The 14,043-nt window shown below is 45.2% G+C and overlaps 1 protein-coding gene across 4 annotated transcripts in view; it reads left to right on the top strand.

The window, feature by feature from the left end:
- HMBS (hydroxymethylbilane synthase) overlaps window positions 1-14,043 on the top strand; it is a 174,197-nt gene that overhangs the window by 34,030 nt on the left and 126,124 nt on the right. For all 4 annotated transcript variants that reach the window (XM_069614388.1, XM_069614387.1, XM_069614386.1 and 1 more), the window contains exons 3-6: window positions 2,305-2,377; window positions 2,489-2,538; window positions 6,285-6,340; window positions 8,378-8,455. In XM_069614388.1, coding sequence (XP_069470489.1) covers window positions 2,305-2,377; window positions 2,489-2,538; window positions 6,285-6,340; window positions 8,378-8,455 — 257 coding nt within the window. The remainder of the gene's footprint in view (window positions 1-2,304; window positions 2,378-2,488; window positions 2,539-6,284; window positions 6,341-8,377; window positions 8,456-14,043) is intronic.

The raw sequence follows: 14,043 nt of genomic DNA, 5'->3' as shown, positions 1-14,043 counted from the left end.
TAATTAAAATCACTGCTAACACACTAGCGTGAACAGCGTGTCGGACAACTAAAGATCTAAAAATCACAGACACATTCTTGAAAAGTAGGGACATAGGATGATTGACAATTACCACATCAGAAGATGTTAGCATTAAATATAATTTTGGACTGCAGCATTTTGAGATTAGCAGGCGTGTACGAGTGGATTAGCCATGATGTGTTAGGAGAGCTCAGTATTCTGTTGGAGTTCATCAGCATGGGTGTGTGCACATGTCATCCTATTGTATATTCATGCATGTCATTCATCACTGCATTCATTTGATGGCTTCTCATTACTTGCATAGAGGTTATAGTTATTGTTGTAAGTGGTTGCCTGTTCTGCCACATGAAACATGGAACCTGACTCAGCCTCAAGAGTTCCAAGTTCCAGGATGGTCCGTTGAGGGGGATGCAGCTGGAGGTCGCTATGTAGTGAGTGACTTGCTCTACCTTGTGTGTGACAATAAAGGCGACAACTGCAATCTCACGTCGGATCCTGTGTGTGATTCCCCTGCGTTCACCATACGCAACATGATGCAAGCTCAGTAATGATGTTTATATTGGTATCTGAGAGTCAAGTTTCAGAAAAGCAGGGGAAATACAAGGCTCTAAAAGGGATAAGATCACCGGGGAAAAGCTATGCTTTACTGTAGTACGGGCATACCTTCTCAGATGAGAAATATGAGCGAGTTTACGTGAGTCTGCAATGGATGGGAAACTAAGAGATTCTGCTTTCAAAATTTTTAATAACTTGTTTTTTTCTCCCGAGCTTAGATGTGTATCGTGGCATCTGCGTCAAATTGCATAGTTGAAGAGGTATATAGTGGGTTAGTATGTTTGTTGAACCTGAGCAGGGTCTGTGTAACTGGAATGCACACAGGCGTAGACTAGTTTACCTTCGGTGAGGCTGGTGCGTTCACTGCACAAGCACACCGCTCAGTTGCGCACAGTTTGTCTCCGTCAGGTGGTACCAGTAGAGCACACCGCTCAGTTGCGCACAGTTTGTCTCCGTCAGGTGGTACAAGCAAAGCCGGTCCCGAGGCTTTAATACAGTAAATGGTCAGTAGTCTTTTAGTGATAGAATTCTAAGTAAAGTGATCCAAACGGAAATCCGGGGGTGGGGGAGGGGTACAGTCCAGTCAATTCCCCAGGGCCAGAGGCCTACGAGGAAATCAATAAAGAATGATGACATGGGTGTTTGCAGCCCGCATCATTGGGTTGGTGTAAGGAACCAATATAAGTGCATGTCTGCAAGCCCCACAATGCAGATATACTGGACCTGATGTGTACCCATGCATGGGATAACTTGATGGCTTCTAATTTGTATTAAGTTAAGTTGAACATGGATTTACCTCACAGCCAGAGCAAATATATTTTAAACAAGAATAAGCACATCAAAAAGGGCTTTGGGGTACCAAAAAGCAGTCCCATGATGTCAGTTAGTTCAGTGTGCAGTTCATATTATAATATGTGGTTTTATATATTGCTTTCCTTTAAACGATCTATATAGCAGGGTAGAATAGCAAGCAGGCGTAGCCTTCAGCTGTTGGACTCCCCAATGCAGAGCGTCTCCTACTGTCTTGCCGAAGTCATTCAGCTCCTTTCTTGCCAGATCAGTCTAGCCCCCAAGCTCACCCACCCAAACCTAAGCCTCAACCAATACGAGTCTGTGTGGGTTTGAGAGGTGGGAAAGATCACATTGACACCATTGGACCTTGTTCACTGTTCTCCTCTAAGGTAGGTATATTCTAAGACCGCATGTAGTCCTATGACCCGTACTCTGAGTGACATTGAGTGCAGTCGGAAATTGGACCGTGACCTGGCGCTATGCTATCTGTAGATGGGTGTATGAGGCGTCACTTGGCATTCTTTTGGAAGCATTTGGCCATTCGAGATTGCAATATGTGGATATGAGACTTTCTGGATATGCATTGTATGATGCTGAAAGAGGCTTAGCCACACTGACAAGAACCGTGCTTTTAGTTGGGGATCATTGTTTCTCCTTATGTATCTACCTGATTTGTATTGAGTAAAACAAGCCAGTATCCCTTTCACCCGGTACCTTGGATGTGATGTTGCTCTTAAAAAGCCTGCACCTCGTTACATGGGAGATTAAACTGTAGCATGCACGCAGTTCAGATAGGTGGGAATTCAGTTCAGGCTCTCTGCTGGCCTGTGTGAGATGTTGGATGACGAGTCTTTTTAGTGTACTTCACAGTCCTTGAAAAATTGTGGAGTGCTGCGTAAATCCGTCATTGATTGTGGTTCTTCTCTGTTGGTGCAGCTCGCTCGGATCCAGACGGACAGTGTGGTAGAAATGCTTACTGAGCGGTTTCCTGGTGCCCAGTTTGAAATTGGTGAGTGGGATGCAGGATAAAATATCAATGGTGGGATGTATTGCGCGTGTTGCTCCCCAGACTACTCTTGCTTGTGTATTGCACTTAAGTAATTTCATTTTCTCTCAACAGTTGCCATGTCAACCACTGGAGACAAAATTCTGGATACAGCCCTCTCCAAGGTAATGATAAAGTAGTCTATGAATGGGAGTGTTCACCACACAAATCCCAAGTTCCACCTGGGGGAGCAATGAATGTTGTACACTGCGATCAGGGTAGGATTTCGAATTGGGAGTATTGTATTCCCTATTTTATTGTTTTTTAAGTAGGGAATAAAATATAAAGTATATAGAAAACCTGACAAAGGTGGGCACTGCTAACCTTTAAACTCAAGGATATGATTAATATCTTTATAGACTAATCCTGATTGTCTTCGGAGCTCAGCAGAAAAAATGGCCACGTGTTCATGCTTTGGCCAATGAATGAGCTGAATCTGATTAACACTTTACGTACGAAACATTTGAAATGTTTCCTTTCTCAAATCAAAATCTGTGACCACATATATAAAAGTTTGTTTCAATATATAGAAATGAGGCAGTGTTGCTGTTACATGGGTTCAAAATCGCCTATGCATTTCGGATAGAATCCGTCTTCAGGGCTGAACCCTTAAATTAAAATATAAACAGCATATCCACAGTACATATTACACATATGGAATAGAAGGGAAGAAAACAAAACAAGTATTTTGACTCCCTAGTAATTTTTTGGGGGGTATTTGCAAATTTTTACAGAGTAAAAGTGCCGAATACACCCTTTATCTGTATCTCCGACATTGATTAGTTCAGAACCCAGGATGCTCTTAGCTAGGGATGGTTGGATCAGAAATCATCAGACATGGGCAATTATGGTTGGCCAAGCACCAGTGCTGCTCTCGGACAGTAATGGTTGTTGAAGCAGCAATTATTCTCTTGCATTCATTGTAGGGTGGGCAGAGTGACAAAGTAATTTCGTGGTGATAGTAACACTTGATATGTTACCGCAGGTACACTGGAGCATCAATATCCCCAAGCCAAGTCACCCAGCCCAGTTGGGAAAACCACAACTCTTCTAATCCACCCCTCAGTTGGGAGGAAAACCTGGTCAGAGAGTGTCATATGTAGACCTGGGAGGAAGCCTGTAAAACAAATTCCCATACAGATACACCAGATACCAGAACACAGTGACATTTTTGGGACAAAATGACTAAAATACAGAGCGGGATACCTCATAAAAAGTACTGTCCAACCCCCACATAGGACATTCATACGTAATCCGCACCCCACCCCCTGCTGATACTAAGAGGGACAGCAGCAAGTGCACGCACTAACCACAGTGAAACCAATGTGAGAAACATCCCACTAAAAAAAGGCAGAAGAGGGGTTTTCCGTCTCCCCACCCCCTCAAGGGAAAAGGCTCAGTGAGCGTGCACACCTCAGAAGGTGACCGGTCATGTGACCACTGCAACCATTTTAGCTAAGCCTTGTATATGGGCCAGCAGCGATTTGGAGATGCGTAGTGGGAGTTTGGAGCTAGTGTTTTGGAGGAGACTTGATGCAAGAGCAAAAGGAGCTGGAGAGGTTGCCAAAAAAAAACAGCTGAGGCTAGAGGTGACAAAGTAAGGAAGTAGTGGAGAGCATTGAGTGAATTTAGAGAAACAACAAAAAGGGTGAGGTAGGTGGAGGGAGAGAGGAGAGTGCGTAGGAGACTGGCATTTGCAGAGAGGAGGGAGTCCATATTAAGAAGGCGGTTGGAAGTGACATCCATGGAGATGAGTGTATTAAGAAAGAGAATGGATGGAGACTTGAGGAGGAGGAATGTATTTCAGAAGATGTTGAAACACACGCAGTAGCGTGAGTGTATCCAGGAGGTTTGAAAAAGAGTTGAGGAAAATTACTTTGAGACAGAAGGGTGAAGAGAAACCAATCGGAAGTAAAGTGAGTTGAAATGTACCCTGAACCAAGTGTCTGTGTTCAGGAGATTTTTGGCGAGGGCTGTGCAACAATCTAGCTTAAAGATGATGCCTTGTTTCTCAACAAAAGGAGAGACCAGACACTCTGCAGCAAAACAGCCAGGCTTAACTCGAGGCTGGGAGGAGAGCTACCAGGAAAGTACATGTAACCAAAGAAAACACCCCAAACGAGTATACTGAACAATGTACTCTTTATTGCAACCTTTCTCATAAAATCACAATCCGTTCAAATAAATATTATAGGTTAAACATGATTCTTACCAAAACACTGTGCGTGTATAAAACAGTAATAGCCAGGCAAGACACAACCCACTCCTAACACTAGCTGGCGATAGACACATACAAATGGAGGTGGAGAAAGGAATTGAAGCCTAGACAATAAAAACACGTTGTGATGAAGTCATAAGGACGACTCCAAATGCCAACACTAAGCAGTCAGGGTAATTTCTAAATAATCCCAAATGCACACTAGACAGTTAAGATAGCTCCCAGAGGGAGCACAAGGGGTATAATACTTTAGAACATCGAGCCAGAGGCCACCAAAAGTCAGAAAACACTTATGGTACCAAATCATTGCATTCCTAGAAAAATCAATCGAGTAATGCTTTGAAGTTATGCATTGTAACGAGGCATTTTTCATAACCGAGGAATGTAAGAATTTAAAAATACTCTTTAAATCACTGATGCTTGCTGAAAATCCAGTCCTTTGCCTAAAACTCCATAGACCCAAGAATAAAATGTCCAGAGACCGGCAAGTACCTCCAAGTCACTGTAAGAGAGTTCAAAAGTTCACCAGTAAAGCCAGTGGGCACAGCTGTGGTTCGAGGGCAAAGAGAGGCAAATTCCAGTTCTACCCGAGGGGTGTGGAGAAGTCAACGATCGACCACAAGGGGCACCCGTGGAGACCCTTTTGAAGCGTTCCAGTGCCAGATTCGAAGTCTGGCCACAAATTCCACTGCTCGATGAACAGGAGGTAAGGGGTGCAGACAAAGTGCAGAAAATGGTCGCATGGAGAAAAGAATGCTGAAGGCGATCCAAGACTGCTCAAACAAACGGGAGAGGTGGCGGATGGCCAAGGCGGTAAAGCTGCTCAGAAATGGACCGAGCCCTGTATGAGGAGGAGGACAGTCAAGAAAGGACATCTAGCAGTCAAAAATCCAAATCAGAGCTACGGTAATGATATCCTAATATAGCTAGTATAGCCAGTATGGCCAAACACGGTCTCAAAATTGCAGCAGGTTTTCGATGCCAAATGTACCAGCAGGTAAATAAATCTATGCAGGGTTCACTGACGGACAGCAAAAGACCAGCAGGACTGAGGCAGGGTCCGCGTTTTCCCTAGATAATTAACAAGAGTGTGGGAACCTATCTACCGAGAACGAACATGGTTCAAATAACCTGTTCTGTGGAATTTCTTGCACCCAGGAGAGTCTACAACCTCGTTTCAGCTCACAGCACCCTTCACAAACCCATGCACTCATGGGCTGGCTTTAACCAGTCCTCTTATCACACACACCAGGGCCGCTCAACAAAGGTTTTGGTGGTGCATAGTCCTCTTATAAGGCTTCCAGTAGAGCACCATCATGCTTTTTTAGGTCTTCCAGTATACCAAAATAGGTGTTGCATGTAGTCCTGAAAATTGCAAGTTCCAGGTCTTCCACTAGACCAGCAGTGTGTATAGTGGAGGTTGTAGTAACAAAACATCCATGTGGCTTGGATGCATTTATTGTGTGTAGTGTAGTGTTTTTTTTATCTTGAGCATGCCACATTAGTTAACTATTGATGCAGGGTTGTTTGGAAAAAATAACTCCACCTACCACTCTTGAACTTTCAAACCTTTCCACGTTCTTTTGGTGCGCCCAGCATTCATGTATCCCCTATGACTATATTTCCGTCTGTATGCTTCTTTCTTGCATCCAGATTGGCGAGAAGAGTCTCTTTACGAAGGAGCTGGAGACTGCACTGGAGAGAAATGAGTAAGGAATTGATCATGTTCGATGTTCGTTTGAATAACATGTTTTTGCTCATGTGGCTAGGAACTGCACCTCAATTGTTAATGTTAATTTGAAATGGTATAGGGTACTGAATGCAGCTCTGTGGGGAGACTAGGCAGGAGGTTTAATACCTAATCCAATGCAAATACTTTTCGACCTCTACGGTGGTTGAGTTGAGCTAATCCTTTTAGAAATATTGACAGTTGTTATGGAGTTGTGCTCTAGTAAAACTCTTGCCTCTTAATTTTAATTCATTGCAATTTCGGCTTTTTAACCAAAGCTATATCGACTGAACGCAGAAGGCATTTCTGTAGGACCACAGGTTATGCTCAGAACGTTTTGGTTTGGGGGGTGGTGGTAAATGATGGGACCTGTAGTCAGTAACTACTTGATACCCATGCAGTGATTGGAGAGTATTTTAGATGTGCACTGTACGGCCTGTGTCAAGTACTATGATTGTGGCATGTTTTCGTAAAAAGGGTATTGCCATAGTGGAGGCGGGAGCCCGCAGTTGCCAAAACAGCAGTTATCATGTGAGAGCAGTTTAGAAACAAAGAGCTGTTTTGTTGTGTTTGCGGCTAGAGTTGCTGCTTTACAGTACAGTTGCCCCTAACCAGCTTCAGCTTGGCATTAGAGGTGCATTATCTCCAGTAACACAAAGGGATATTTGATAAAAGGTGAGCCATGAATGGTATTCCCTGTTTAGATCCCATATTTTGTTTCCTGTGTTAGTTGGATGGTTTTCCTTATGAGATCCCATCCTGCTAGCAAATGCCATGCCACTAGTGCCTAATTAGACATAGAACTCTATTTGCAGTGCTAGCAGAACCCGTGTGTACTAGGAGGGGGCAATTTCTCGACAATTCTTCCTAAAGTAACTGACTTAAGAATGCGATTCCCTGATTAGTTCATAGGATGTGTTTGCTATGGCAGGAAAATAATCCTGGTGAGGTCCAGTCTGCGTATGCAAAAGGTAGCAGATTCCCGGACTATAATGCTGGGTAAAATTCTTGGCTCTCTGCTATGGTAATGAGTTCCTCCTCTGAGATGCCAGACAGGACTTGCTATAGTCATCCATTTTATGACCGTATTCCTGAGTTTGATCTCAGTGGTAGTTGGTTCCAAGCCATTTTCATGATTATATCTCCGGCTGTGTTTAGTATAGCAGTAGATTCCGGGACAGTGTTCTTTAATAACATCTCCAGCTTTATCTGCTATGGATTGCATTTTCAAATGGGATCCCAGGCTATTTTCGGTAGGGTGTCAGGATGCCATAGTTTCTGTGTTGGATAATTTCAAGTGCTTGTTGAGGAGACCTGTCTTGATAATCCCTTTAAGTTAGAGGTGCTCAGGGATCTAGTGAGTTCCAAGCTGGTATATTACCATTTTGATGGTTGGCCAGCCTGCGTTTAAGGACAAGCAGACTATTTTTGGTTGTATTATCCTTATCGACTTCAAGAGGATTGTCTGATGGATTTGACTTGTCGGTGTTTTGATGTGTTAGGTATGGCACTGAATGTTGAATATTTTCTCTGGTGCTGTGGGGTTTGATAACAGTGATCCAAGCTTGTTTTCTTTCTAATGCATATGAGGATTCCAGGCTCTGGTGGTTCAGAAAATTGTCATGGCAGTTTTTTGGGAAATTTACAGTGGTGCTTCAGAAGCTGGTATGGTGCATGCCAGAGGAGGGTTTACCTTGGTGCATCAGCAGCTGGTTAAGTAAGTGCCCCTGGTATTTTATTATTGACAGCATCTTGTGATGTTTGTGAAGTGAAAGTTATTCCACCAGGGTTTTCGATTGAGAGCCCAGGGCTAGGGAAGCTAGTGGGAATTTAATGGGTTGTTTAGTATGGAATACACACACTCTATTCCCTTTTCGTCCTACATATACTTCTTACGTGTACTCTGAGATCACCTGTGTAAATTGTCTTAGTTGCTTCTGATGCTAGTGTTCCCGGCATGGAGAGAGCTCGCCCCTCTCACGCCCCCCCCTTAACATTTTGTTCTTTTTTTGTTAAGGGTTGACTTGGTTGTCCACTCCTTGAAGGATCTGCCAACGACGCTGCCTCTTGGATTCACCATCGGGGCCATCTGCAAGTAAGGATACAGAGTTAATGTAAGAGGATGGGATAGATTTAGGGTATATGAATAATGAAGGCTTATTTGAGTCCTATTACTATAATTTCTGCCCTAGCCCTGCACCTCCCTCACACCCCCATTACTGATCTACCTACTAATGCACCGGGTAGACTCTTGTGTATGAAGCAGAAGAGTGGGACTCCCTGGTATAACCGTTGGCAGCCCATGTGCAGAAGGAGTCATCGGACTAGAGCTGAACATTTCAAGGGGGTTTAATTGCAATAAATAAAGAGAAAATGCCTATCTGTCCCTATTGCTATGAGGAATTGTCCCTGCCTAAAAAAAAATAAACTAAGGGTGCTCATCAATTGTCCAAATCAAAATCGTCTTTAGTCTGAAACCTAACTCCTATCTGGCCCTACCACTTTAAGAAAAAATGTAATATACAAATTAGCCAGAGCAGAAGCCTTCCACTCTGGCTTCCTCTGACCAAAGCTACTTGGGTTACTCACAAGTACTGTTCATCAGTTTCACATGGATTTTCCATAGTTTATCAAAGTAAGGTTTTCAGTCCTCTCTTTAGGTTCCTTATAACAAGTCTAAAGTCTTTATACACATCCAATGGTTCCAGTTCCTTTAAACATAGAAATTATTCTCTTGGTGCGATTAGTAATTGAACCCTCCAGGTTCCCTGTTTTCCAAGTGTTGAAAAATGCTACTTGTTTTTCTAGGGCTCCCTCTCAAGAGTAGATTTCTCTTTCCTGTGTGAAATCTACACTCTGTGAGTCCCCCAGCACATTTTGCCGGACACCTGGATTTTGTGATAATTCTTCTGGGTACATGGGAACCTTTTCCCCCAGTCACCCTTCCTTTTACTCTGGTGTATGGAACCTTTTTGACCATTGTTTGGAGTCATGCTTTCCTCCAACTTTCTCGGCATCTACACTTGACTAAAGCAGCACACAGCACCTTTGGTGCAGTGTTGCTGGAAGCTCCTAGAGCTTCCTTTCCTTATTTCCCTGAATAGCTCCTAATATTACCAGGGCAATGGGATACTTTTTACCCCTTATGTGTTTTATTTTTCGAGATCAGCATACCTTAAGTGGTGTGCTGAGAGGGGAGACAATGGGGCTCATTAAGAGTTTGCCAGTATACGGTAAATGTGCCGGTAATTCCGGTTGCCAGCACTTTTACCGTTCCAGCCAGTTACAAGTTGGCTGCAACACCATTGTTAGTATTAGCGGCACCAGCACAACCACCTCTGGAAATACCGGCGCTGGTAATATGACAACAGAATTTCCGATTGCCTAGACATCAGCAACGGTATTACCGGCCCAGCGGTATAACCGTCCGATTACGAGTTGGGAAATGGTGGTTGTACAGGCGTTTGTAGCCTGTAATACTGGCAAAACCAATCCGGAGACACTTACACCTCATAGCAGGTGGTAAAAGCACTCGGGTGATGGAAATGAGGCCACAAGTGCACCCAGGTGTACATAATGCACACAGGAAGAGTACAAAAGGGCCACAACTTCCCCAAAAACCATTCTCTTCAGAACGATGCTGCCACTCATCACAGTGAACATGGACATGGAGCTGCTCCAGGCCAATCTAGAGCTGCAGGGGCTGGAGGACCACCAGAGGCAACAGGATGCATTGGCGAGGAGGAGGAGGAGGAGGTGGATGCTGGTGATGAGGAGACGCCATGCAAGGGGTGCAGCCATGCCCCGCAAAACAGCCACACCATGAACCCTCATCGACACACAAATGCTCACCCTGTACCGCCACAATAGGGAGACTATTGCAGAACTCCTCAACCACATTCAGGAGAACATGGGGAGCAGGGTCGGATTCGGGACCGCTATACCGCCACTGGACAAGCTGGTGTTGGTCCTGCACTTCTTGGATACAGCCACATTCCAAGACTCATTGAGCCATCTGCATTGCATTCCGCATCCTACTATCTCCAGAGTGCTAGGTCGGGTGCTGGAGGCACACCTGCACGATGGTGGCCAGCGCATTGCCCTTACCACCACCCAGGCACAGGGGGAACGCTTTCTGGATGCACAGCAGCAAACCCATTCTCCTAGTCCTTTCTGACGAAAGGAGGGCCTTTGGATGGGCTCCTGCAGTAGTAGTCGAGAGAGGGACTCGCCAGCACATACATCATGTGTCGGTTCGCGGTTTTGGCACCTTTTTCTCAGCCCCAGTAGCTAACGATCACTGCCGGTTGGAATCTTTGTTTCTCGGTCCTGCACGCTGGTGAGGGGACTCTGAGGAGAGGATTAGTGCTTCTGGATGTCCACAGGGATGCCACCGAGTTCCAGCGAGATTCATCAATGGCAAAGCAATGCACTTCATGGTGGTTGAGGTACCCCGGGTATTGGGATTCTGCAGCCTAGGAACGTAGCAGGACTCCAAAGGGGGACTTGAAACTGGTATGCCCACCATCCCAGAGGAGGAAGTCATCCTTGGCAGAGCTTCCCTGTCGATTCAAATAACGGGGTCAGGACAGCAGCGGTACTTCAGCTGTGCTTCTGCGGTTACTGGAGGTCCTGCAGGCATCTCTGGTCGTCTTATTCTGAGCTTCAGTTCCTGTGGTCGACTTCACCTTCTGTCCCAAAAACCTCGCCTTTTTTATGCAGAAACCCATTCATTCAGTCCTATGGGCCTGAATCACCAGGGGGTGGCTGTGCTTGCAGGACAGCCAACCACGCAGTTCGAACTGGTTCCAGCCAAGCATACTCTAAGACACAGGCCAGAGAAGTTTCAGGCTCCTCTCTCACTTCCTGCCTCAGCAGACACACTGGAGCCTCGGTGGGCTTCAGAAAGGGATCCTGCCAAAGGCAAAACTCAAAGGACCCACCCCCACCTGGAATGGTAGAAGAAGGGCCAAGAAGGAACACACAAATGGGAAATGGCTATAAAAGAAGACTGGTGCAATTCTGGGAAAATAGTTGCCCATGGATGCTGTACTGCAGCTGTTAAAACCGCCTACGAGTAACTACACACAAATGGTAAAAAAGTATCTACTGCCACCAGCCATTTAGGTTTGTCTGTTGCTGTAACTGTAAAAGTAAGAGGAACAGTGGGAAAGGAGTTGCAATGTAGCTCCTCAGCATTCCACATAAGGTGATGTGTGCTGATCCCACAAAATAAAAGGTAAGTAAGATACAAGTATCTTCCTATCCCTGGGAACAGTAGTTCTAAGGAAAAGGTAATAAAGAATAGGAAGACAAGCCCAGGGGACTTCACCAGCAACACTGCACATAGGGTGCTGTGTGCTGCAACAATTTATTACAGATGCCTGTAGTGAAATACATGGAGGAAAGCATTACTCCATTAAAAGTAAAAAGAATAGAGTAGCAGAAAATATAGGGGTCCCATCTCAGAGCAAAAAGAATGAGAGAGGGGTAAAAAGTCCCATTCACTCGGGAGAGTAAAGCAACAATTCCCAGAAGTCCAGCAAGTGTGCTAGGGGTCTCTCAGTTGGAGGGGAATCGGCACTAGAAATGAAACTTCTCCCTAACGCTGTGTACCTTTTGTACGACCTTTGGTGTTCTTTTATTGCAGCTGTGGTAGGGGGCACATTTCTTTTAGCCCTGAACAAGACGACCTGTCCTTTCTAGTTCCTTTTCTACCATTTGGGGTGGGAGGGGAGGCTGTCCCATCCTTGGTCTTCAGCAGGCTTCCTAAGGAAAGCCCTCAAAGCTTCTCTGAATCACTGGCAGGACAGGAAGTAGTGGAGGTGACCAAAACTCCCCTGTTCTTTGTTTTGCAGTGTGCCTAACTGAAACCAGTTCAGACTGTGAGGCTGGCTGTCCCCATTGGACAATCACCCCCCAGGTTTGAATGGTGCATGTGTCATGATAGGTGGGCTAAACCGGTGGTCCTGGGTACATTTCGAGGTTGACCACCGGAAAAGAAAATTATGAAGGACGAACTAAGACACCGCCAGCTAATTACTACGACCGCCAGAGCCTGTTGAGTGAACGCTGCTGTCTTGGCCACCTCCTTCTAAGCGACAGGGAAGATCCTAAGAAGACTACTTCCTCCCAGGGGCTGGTGGGCCTAACCAGTCCCAAGATAAACTACAATTTGTGCAATTTTTGAAAGAGCCTTGACATCCACGGGCTGCAAACTCCCAATACCCGGTGTCCTGTGCTGCTCCTTTGTGCGTCGTCGCCTGAAGCGCAGTTTCCCCTGCAACTGCGAGGGCATCCTCCTAGACTTATATCTACTCAAATTGGTTCAAGAGAGTTCCCCCACCAGAAGCAAGGATTGAGGAACAAAGAAGAGTTGACCGCTGTGACAGCTGTCACGCCAACAAGCCAGAACCGCAAAGATCCTTTGCTGGGCATCTGTCTGCACGAGTGCTGTCGCCAGATCCTCCAAACCCCCCTTCTGTGGCCAAGACCGAGACACCTGCAACCGGGTCTGCTGTCGCCTCACCGCTGGAACCGTCCGGCTAGCTGGATTCAGTGACTCTGGGTGCGGCAGTTAACTTGTATCTTGCACCCTCCCGGGTATCCATAGTTGCATCAGGGTGGACAACCCATTGTCCTCTAGCGATAAATTTGCCTGCCCTAGGACACTGGTCCTTATGGCAATCCTTCAGGGGGACACTCTAACAGCCCTGAGGTTCTTTTCATCCACTGTTGTTAGTTACCTGCAACAGTAGTGAATCCTGCTGGATACTACCTCTCTGAACACTGAACTTTGCCTTCCTGTCTTTTTCCCGCCTAACCCCTGGCCATGGCTGGCACAGTGACCCATCTGAACTTTGAGTGACTTATACAAGATAGGGTTGGACCTTTTAAGACCGGCTTGGGCAGAAGCTACAAAAGATAAGAGTTTGGAAAGTTTGCATTTATGTTTCAGGTGTTTTGACTATGTGATTTGTTACCCTAAAAGATATTCTGAGCGCACTTTCCAGTGAATATCTATGGTTTGCCTATTCTCACAATTGTAAGGGTGCAGAAGTAAGGCTCAGACACAAATGTGACATAGTTTGGGCTATAAACGTTTATTAACCAGTAAAGGGGTTGGAAAAACGGCCTCTTTCCCTAAAGCTAAAATGGGTTTCCCTGCCTCAAAGAAATCTAATGAAAATGTCAGGATGTCAAATAGTCAGTCACTGTTATGTCCATAAACCCTACGTTTGACCCTAACACTAGCAACTCAAATCTAATGTGCAAGGATGCTAAATTCAGCTAAAGTGATGAAGACAGTTCTTGTCAACAGAAAGTTCCCAATGTCTTGGGTTGTCAAACACAACACATGTTTGTTTTCCACAATGTAAAAGTTCAATGATTAGGGATAAGCTCCATTTTCCCCTGGATTTCTTCTTATCCTATTTGTCAAGCTAGGAGCTTGTCTCCCCCCTTATGCAATTTCCTTTACTTTAGATGCCCAACAAAAGGTTTCCAGCTTTCCATGAACATCCCTGTTAGGGAGAATTTTCATTTCTGTGCTAAGTCCCTTCAACCTTAGAGACCCCCAGCTCTTTTGCTGGATTTAGGGCTTGTGATTTTTTCTCCTGAGTGAGTGGGACCTTTCTCTCACTCCCTCATGTATTTGTCCTGACTAGGATTTTTGTGTTTTAC

The sequence above is a fragment of the Ambystoma mexicanum genome, chromosome 9 (genome assembly GCF_040938575.1).
Source record: "Ambystoma mexicanum isolate Mex_15411 chromosome 9, UKY_AmexF1_1, whole genome shotgun sequence".
Lineage (NCBI taxonomy): Eukaryota > Metazoa > Chordata > Amphibia > Caudata > Ambystomatidae > Ambystoma > Ambystoma mexicanum.
The sequence above is the reverse complement of the archived record's forward strand: the minus strand, read 5'-3'. Positions and strand labels throughout refer to the sequence as shown.